Source organism: Lolium rigidum, chromosome 2 (assembly GCF_022539505.1).
Source record: "Lolium rigidum isolate FL_2022 chromosome 2, APGP_CSIRO_Lrig_0.1, whole genome shotgun sequence".
In the NCBI taxonomy this organism is placed as follows: Eukaryota; Viridiplantae; Streptophyta; class Magnoliopsida; order Poales; family Poaceae; genus Lolium; species Lolium rigidum.
Genome location: NC_061509.1, coordinates 98,002,635 through 98,011,621, shown reverse-complemented (window position 1 = coordinate 98,011,621; position 8,987 = coordinate 98,002,635). Strand labels below are relative to the sequence as shown.

General features: G+C 43.7%; 1 protein-coding gene across 1 annotated transcript; it reads right to left on the bottom strand.

Moving 5' to 3' along the window:
• Positions 1–4,690: 4,690 nt before the first annotated feature.
• On the bottom strand, positions 4,691–5,805 carry LOC124686966 (peroxisome biogenesis protein 7-like). Its single transcript, XM_047220829.1, has one exon. The coding sequence runs from the start codon at positions 5,758–5,760 to the stop codon at positions 4,798–4,800; it is 963 nt and encodes a 320-aa protein (XP_047076785.1). The 5' UTR covers positions 5,761–5,805; the 3' UTR covers positions 4,691–4,797.
• Positions 5,806–8,987: the final 3,182 nt, after the last annotated feature.

The window sequence follows — 8,987 nt, the reverse complement described above, 5'->3', positions numbered from 1 at the left end:
TTAAATCTCAGTCGATCGAGAATTATCAAAACCTATTTTCAAATATACCTACAATTGTTTCTACAAAAATATGAGAATAAATAAACAAAAGAGTTTACACATTTGCTCGTTCTAACATTGGAGTTACACATACTTCCTCCGATCCGAAAAGGATATCGTGGATTTATCTAAACTCGGATAAATTTAGACAAATTTGCGACATTCTTTTTGGGGAGGAGGGAGTATATTATTTGTGCAGGTGTGGCCATGCTAATGTTTAACTGTTGTGCTAAAAAATGTGAACCTAAAAAGGTGATGTTTAAAAGTTTCTGCTACATATAATTTTATTTTTAAAAGGCCTTGTAGGTGACACAACCTAATACACTTCTTAGACTAAACAAGAGCAACAGGAAAACGCACGCAAATTAACAAAAAAAAATCAAGCAAAAAGGAGAAAACCCATCCGTAGAAGCCTCACACTGTAGCATTTAGCCCATTTGGAAGAAAGGAAAGAGGCCCAGACACCTTCAAAGGCTCAGGCTGGCTGATACGAAAAAACAGCAGTCTGCAAGAATCTTGATGGCTCAGATCAGATCAGACAGTAATCAAGTTAATTAAGATTTACTTAATTTTTAGACGACTGAGAATTATCAAATCTAATATATTTTTATTAATGGTTGTCACCACTGAGACTTCTCCGTGACCCACCGACCGACTGAGTATCGATTGGTTAAATCAACATTACATACTACTTCCTCCGTACAGAATTGTAAGATGTGTATGTTCATTTCTTTTAGTTCATATCTAGTCTATTTTAAAAATATCTAAAACATTTTATATTAGTGCACGGAGGGACTAGTTAATAGCTTTGCGTGCGTCTCCACATCGACATGACAGCCGTGCTTTTCTTTTTTCTTGTTGCAATCTAGTTCAGTGTGCAATAAATTAGCGCTGCTTCGGAACCATTGAGTTTCCTTGCCATTTGAGATCTCGCCTTATACACTAATAGCGCACTCACGAGTCTCCTACAAGATCCGTAGCAACGCACTCCCACATTCCCGCTCATGTTCCGTTTTCCTCTTGTGGTTTCCGTAGTCGAAGCAGGTTAAAGAAGGTCAGGTTTTTTTGGGGGCGGGAAGGGGGTGGCATGCTGAGCAAGTACGTAAAATTTGCCCGCGGAGCTTTCAAAAACAAAAGCGTTGAGGTTACCCAACCCTAGAATCAAGAAAAGGCAAAACCCACTAGTTGATTGATTGGATTTGTCGAAAGATCCGTATATTTAAACTTAGACAAACTTTAGATTTTCTTTTATATACAGAGGCAGTAATACACGTTGGTGGTGAAGCACACTCATATCATATGCGTGTTTGAGAAAAATGTGTTATTGCCTCCGGCCCAAATTAACTGATGCAGCTATATACTACGCTTGTACTGGACATAGTGCATGGTTGCATCACTTAACTTGGGCTGGAGGGAGTATTGCATTTTGTTGGTTAACGTTGACACATGCTCGGAGGAGAAACAGCAAGTGCCGTGTAGCACAACTGGATCAGGGAGCAGGATAGGTTATAGGTACAATGGATTCGGCTGTTCAATCAATCGTGAATAGGCCCGAATGCTTTCTTCTCACTTGGACAAAAGTATGAAGTACTGTACCAAAATTTAACACTGTTATTGCTGGAAAAAATGGTGGCAAACATGTGATTATCACAAAAGAAAATTGGAACAAGAAGATCCAGTAGGTTGAGAGTACTGAAAACCACATTGAGCCAAACCAACGGGAGTCATTCCACACCTAAATGAAGCTTTTGAAGATTCCATTTCTGGTCCACATTCTTTCTCAGCGTAATATGGTTAATCTGTAAAATCATATATATAACAGCGCACATGCAATACATAATTTTCTTCATTTTTTGCATCCAAAACCATCACTCACTACATAAGATAGCACCTCTTACGGTCAGAAATAATGCAGATGGAGAGGCTCTATCAGAGTGTATGTGTCGATCAATTACCAATCAGTTACTATTGCGTGACAACTTACCAGGACCATAATGCTGAATCTACCATGCCAACATGACCATATCACACAACTTATAGCTGAGAAATCATTACATCCAATGGTATCAATGTAAACACATACATCTGCTAATCTACAATTCATTAATAATAGTAACTATAACAAAGTTCTAAATATAAGTTCAGACAGCGGCATAAATGCAAAGCACTTGAAAACATTACACGCTGACAACACAAACATCTCAAATTGTCCAAATTCAACCATCTCTTCGATTTATTGGATACTTACCAACCATACTGATGATAAACTAACCATCATATTCATCAGATTTGAAAATTTGCTAAGAAACCATAAACTGGGTATTGATTTGGATAGAACAAAAAAATACACAAGGAAAGGACATGCTTGAATTTAAAAAATCAAATACCACAAACTCCAGATCAGGAATGTAGATAACCGCCTCTGCTCTTACCATAGAGTGTAGGAATCCTAAATTTAGCCACTCTAAATACCACAACACCAATAAAAGGCAACAGTACAGCATCTCCAAAGGATTAAAGCGCTAAACAAGCTACTCGAATTAATCCAAATTAATTGTCGCAGATTTAGGAAAATGTTGCCTAAATCTGTCTAGGTTCATCGAACCTGCGACAACTAATTTGGATCAGAGGTACTACCTGCGTTCTACAATATAAGCCGTTTTAGCAAACTATTTTAGTTTCTAAAATGGCTTATATTATGGAACGGAGTGATAGTACATAATATAATCGTTAAGGTGACTCGCTAATATTAAAATACATACTCCAAAGTAGATACTTAGCATTTAAACTCTACCTATATTTGCCCAATATGTTAACCAGGCACAGATCTAGTTGGACTGCATGAAATTCCAGAATTATAGATCAAAGTTCAACATATTACTGCTACCGGTTGTCAAGATGGGCAAGGTTGTTACTTCAGGACACTAAGAATCCCCAGAGAAAACATGTACCAATAGAAAATGTCCATTCTCGCATTGTATGATCAAGATTTAATATGCTTGTGAACACTCCTAACTCATAGTCCATAGGAGAATTCTATAAATCATCTGTCATTTTTTGTAATATAAAGTTCTGGACTTTATGTATGCCACAAACTATGTTATGTCTATAATAAGTTTATGACAGTTTATGAAAAAGCAATACATAGTAAAAGCATAATAATCATCTAGCTTTTGGAGACAAAAATAGCCACGTAGTATATTATATTGGTTTCAGCTGAGCTGGAACATGCTTGCAGGGATGCAGCCTACTTGTGGAGCTTGAATGTCAACATGACCATATCACACAACATAGATAAAAAATCACTATGTCCAATGATATCATTATACACACATATATCTTATAATTCTACAGATCAATTAATGTAATAACTAACAACAAAATTCTACATAATTCAAAGTTTAGACAGAAGCATAAATGCAAAAGGCAGCAATAAAGCGCCTGAAAACATTAGAGGTCTACAACACAAACAAGTCGAATCCTCCAAATTTGGCTCTCTTTGATTAATCACGTACTTTCCACCCATATAAATGATAAACTGAACACGATATTCATCAGATTTAAATATTTGCTAAGGGACCATTAACTAACCAACAATGAAGATAGAATAAATAATACACAAGGAAATAAAATACTACAAACTCCAGATCAGGAATGTAAATAACAGCCTGTGTTCTCATCATAGTGCTCAGGAATCATAAATTTAGCCACTCTAAGTAACAACATCAACAAAAGCCAACAGTAAGGCATCTCCACAGGATTAAATCACTAAACAAGCTACAAAATATAGTAATCGTTAGGGCGACTCGCTGAAATTAAAGTTCATAGAAAATACCTACACATTTAACTCTACTTATATTTAGCCCATATGGTAAACATAGGACAGATCTATTTAAGCTGCATGAAATTCCCGCATTTTTCTGTTAGATCAAAGTTTGACATATTACTACTATCGATTGACAAGATGGGCAAGGCTGTTACTTCAGGACAATAAGAATCACCAGAAAAAACTTGTACCAATAGAGAAATGTCCATTCTCGCATTGCATGATCTGGATTTTATATGCTGCACAATTGTCGTAACTCATAGTCCATAAGAGCATTCTGTAATGGACCTGTCATTTTGTGTAATGCGTAATATAAAGTTCTGGACTTGATGTATGAGCTGAGATGGAACAGGCTATAAGGATGCAGCCTGATGGTGGAGCTTAACTAACAAGCCATGCATACCCTACTCAACAGCACAAGTATTCACATCGAATCATATGATATAAATCTGAGAACAGTATTGCCATTCCACCTCACTTATGTCCACCCTAAACATTGAAACCACCCATATGACACTAGAGAGCAGTCTTTTTTTTTTTTTGCGGGTAAAAATAGACCTTTATTATGAAGTAGGAATTACAGATAGCTCAAGCTGAAGCTCCTGAATGACAACATCAGGGCCTGAATCGGGCCAAACGACAGTTCTCTTCTCTGCCCTCGCAAGATTAGTGTCCACTACCAGATCAAAATTCTAACACATCTTTCCTAACATCAAACATCTAAATTCTAAACATACTGGTGATAGCAAGTAGGAGTAGAAATGTACCGAACAGTCCAACGCAACATAGAGAGAACTTACACAATTTGCAAAGGCAACAATGATATCATTATTCCAACATCAACTCACGAGGTGTTCACTTCCACGTATTAGTATAATCAATTGTAACACTAGACAGACATGATACAGATTGACGTACCAAAATGTGTTGTGTTACATTGCTCTGGGATCACTCCCAAATGGCCAGACATAAACCATCTCATCCCACCCAGTGCTTGCGAGCAGCCCCTCGGTGAGCACGCTCATGTCTATCCCGGCTACAAACTCGGTGTGGTGGGCGTACCTGGCAAGCAGGGCATCCTCTTTCCGGTAATCCCACATGCAGACCGTCATGTCATAGGAGCAGGACATAAGCATGCCCTGGCGGTGCGGCGAGAACTTGACGCGCTTGACGGCGTAGCCATGCCCCGCGAGCTGGGCGAGGGGCGCCCGCGGCGAGCGGACGTCCCAGACGCGGATGGACTTGTCAACGGAGCCGGTGGCTAGGATGGAAGGGTCGTACTTGTCCCAATCGAGGGAGAGCACCTCGTGGTCGTGAGCCGGGATGACGAGGGTGGGCGCCGGCTCGCGCACGTCCCAAACGCGCGCCGTGCGGTCGCCGGACGCGGACGCGAAGACGTCCGGGTGGCGCGCGGACCAGGCGGCGGCGTAGACGCAGTACTCGTGGCCCCGGAAGGTGCGGACGGAGGCGGGGCGGTCGGGGGACCAGAGCTTGAGGGTGTCGTCCCAGGAGGCGGAGAGGAAGGCGTCGCGGCGGACGGGGTTCCAGTCGATGCCGTGGACCTCCCGCGCGTGCTCCCGGAAGAGGCGGACGGGGTTCTGCGCGGGCGGGAGCGTGACGTCGAAGAGGCGCACGGAGCCGTCCCCAGAGGCGGCGGCGCAGAGGGAGTCGTGCGACTCGGACCAGGCGCAGTCGAAGAGCGCGTCGGAGGTGGGGAAGGAGAAGAGCGGAGCGAGGCCGGGGCCGCCGGGCCCGGCGGCGGAGAGGTCGAGGACGAGGAGGTGGCCGTTGCCGACGAGGCCGAAGTGCTGCGAGGTGGCGGCGAGGAGGCGGTTCTCGTGGAACGGGCTGAAGCGGACGGAGAAGCCCGGCGCCGGGGCCTTGAACGCCGGCATCGCGGCGGTGGTGTGGATCCGGGACGGGACGGGGATAGATGGGGGTTGGCGGACGACTTGCAGAGACCCTGCCTTCGCGTTTTTCCGGGTTTTTTTCAGAGTATTTTTCTCCTGGTTGTGCTGCTGTGGTGTGGACTCTGAATCTGGATGGGGTTGTTCTGCTTCGGCAAGGAACTGTGAGCCCGATTACGTTAGCGCAGAAGTGACTGTTTGGGCGTGCTTGCTGATCGGCTTAGCAGATCCTGTAAAAAGGTTTAACTCGTCAAATAATTTTTTTCCCAATTGCTAAAAAGTGCACGGTGGCTGGTTTGCTCCATCGAGCCCTCGATTCTTGTCCGTCGGATCCGCAGGATCAGACTGAGTCGTTTTTACCGCACACCCACGTGGCCGACTGCTCCCCACTCTCTCTCCCCATTTCGTTCCCCATTCATCGCACACACGCGACCTCCCCTCGTTCACATCATACCACCGCGCCGCCGCCGCCGTTGCTCGCCGCGCCGCCCGCTGCTCCCGGCCGCCGCCATGTGCTGGTGCCACTATGTCGTCGCATCCTCCTGCGAACCCCCAGCACATCTCATCCTTCCCTCGGCGCACACGCGCGCCCATGATGCGCCGCTGCAGCCACCCACAGGTCCAACTGTCGTTGGCCATCGCCGATGTCGCCACCCGCCGAAAAATCTCGGCCGTGGTCATCTCTGCCAGCTCCCCGCCGCCGCCAAGCCATCACGCCCCCAACGCTCATCCCCGCGGAAACCCTATAGCCGTGCGGCTTGGCTGCCGGCGCTGCTCCCACGACGCGCCGAGTCAGACCCAACGTGTCTCGATGGCCACCACCTCCGCCTACGCAGCGGCGGCCGGCGGGGAAGCGGCGGCGTGGCCGTGCCGCGGCGCCCTTCTTAGGCCACGGCCTCCGCCGCCTCGCCTCGCCTTCCTCTCCAGAACGCCCGCTCGGGGAGCCTCGATCTCGCTGCCAACGGGGCTTCATCGGGCGGCGGCGGCCGCTGAGGGGGGGACGGGGATGGGGGTCAGGAGTGAGGAGAAGGAGGAGGGTCCGGCGTGGTTGGAGCTGGAGCCGATCGACGGCGACGACCAAGCTGGATTGGGCCCTTGCCGCGGGCCAGCAGCGCGGTGCGCCCATCGTCCTGCTCTGGTAACTACAGTTACACTTTCCTTTGGCTGAATCTTCAAATTTTAGGATTCGCTACCGTGGTGACATAGGATTAGTGTAGGAAAAATGATTATCATGGACGATGCAGCTTCAGTATCTTGGATTAGGTTTGATAGTTATACCTTTGTGGGAATAGAGATCTTGTATCCAGTGGCGAAGCTGTATCCTGGATGAAAAAGGTTCTCAGTAGCTCTGTACATCCTTTGTTTATCCACCATCAGACGAAATTTTCTTCGAGCGGTGATTGGACATGCCTAAGTTAGCTACTGGAATGAATTAAGTTGGTTCCAGCAACATGCTTAAGTTGTTTTTTATAGTTTAGTTGGATTTGTTTTTTTTTTTTGGAGCAACATGCATAAGTTGGCTAATTTGGGTTAATTAAGTTGTATTATCAATATGGTGTACTTAAATGAATTAAGTTTGGTTCCACCAACGTGTTTTATTGTGACATTACTAAGCTAGCTAGCGAAATGAATTAAGTTGGTTTTAACATGTCCCGTATCATTGAGTTGGTGTAGGGCGTGCTGTGAAAATACCTGAAATTTAATGTAAAGTTGTGTATAGGTTGTTGCTATGTTGTCCGCTAAAGATTGTTAAGTTGCTGATCTAGTGAGGTATCATAGTTCTTTTGTTAAGATTGTATCACATTATGTCCCTTGCTTAATCACTAGTACCACGATAATGGAATGAAGCAATAGTAGTGGCTTTTGTATGTACGTCAAAGGGAATGTGGTTGTTGTGGTTTGCTAAAGCCAAAAGGCAGTTTCTTGTAATTAGTGCGAATTTTCATTAGTGGGATTGTTCAGATGTGAAAATCGGTCTGTTTCTGCATTTCTTCGAAGCAACGCTGAAGTTAACTTGGTGTGTAATCATTTCGCTTTTGTGGGCGCGTGCATGAGTGGGATAGCGTGGGAAACGTTGAAGTAGGTAGCTTCGATTGTGCATGTTGTGCTCTAGTGCTGGATATTTGCTGTTGGATGTGCCAGGTAGATTTTCATTCCTGTTTGTTCTCCTCCTGTCTCGCAGATTTCCGAGGATGCCGCTGTTCTCGCACCTAAGGATGTAGCTCGATCAACAAGTGTACCAGGTGCCTGATGGAGTTTTATTCGTCGACCACATGAGCCCATCGGTGTGGTCTCAAGATAGACAAGGTAGTCATTTTATTCTCATTTTCCAGCCTGTAAAACCACTTTATATCTCAATAACATTGGTCATTTGCTGTTAAGATCTAGACTGGCATTGCGTACTTGTACCATTCATACATGATGCGTTTATATACGTGGTCAATATGATGTAAACTAGATGGATGTAAACTCAGAGTTGTAATAGCTTTTTGAGCAACATACTTAAGTTGCTTACTGATTTAATTAAGTTGCTTTGTCAACATGATTAAGTTGGCTACTGAATTTAACTAAGTTGCTTTGTCCATGAATTATGCATAAGTTGCATATTATTCATGTTCCAACTAAGTTGTTTTATCATTATGATTAAGTTAATTACTAGGAGTAGTTAAGTTGGCTGGTGGTTTTGTTTAAGCTGCCTTTTGATTTTCCATGCCATGAATTATGCATAACTTGTCCATTATTCATCTTTTAAAATAGTTGTTTTATAAATATGATTATGTTGACTACTGAGAGTAAATAAGTTGACTGGTGTTTCTTATTTAAGTTGCTTTTTGATTTTTTCTATCCCATGAATCATGCCATGAGTTGGCCATTATTCATCTTTTAAATAATCTGCTATCTCATTATGATTAAGTTGTCTACTAGAAGTAATTAAGTTGGCTGGTGATTCTTATTGAAGTTGCTTTATGATTTTGCCATGCCATGAGATGCCACGAGTTAGCGATTATTCATGTTTTAAATAAGTTGTTATGTCATTATAATTAAGTTGTCAACTATGAGTAATTAAGTTGGCTCGTGGTTGTTACTTAAGTTGCTTTCTGATTTTTCCATGCCATGAACGATGTCACGAGTTGCCATTATCTATGTTTTAAATAAGTTGTTCTTTTATTATGATTAAGTTGTCCACTAGGAGTAATTAAGTTGGCTGGTGGTTC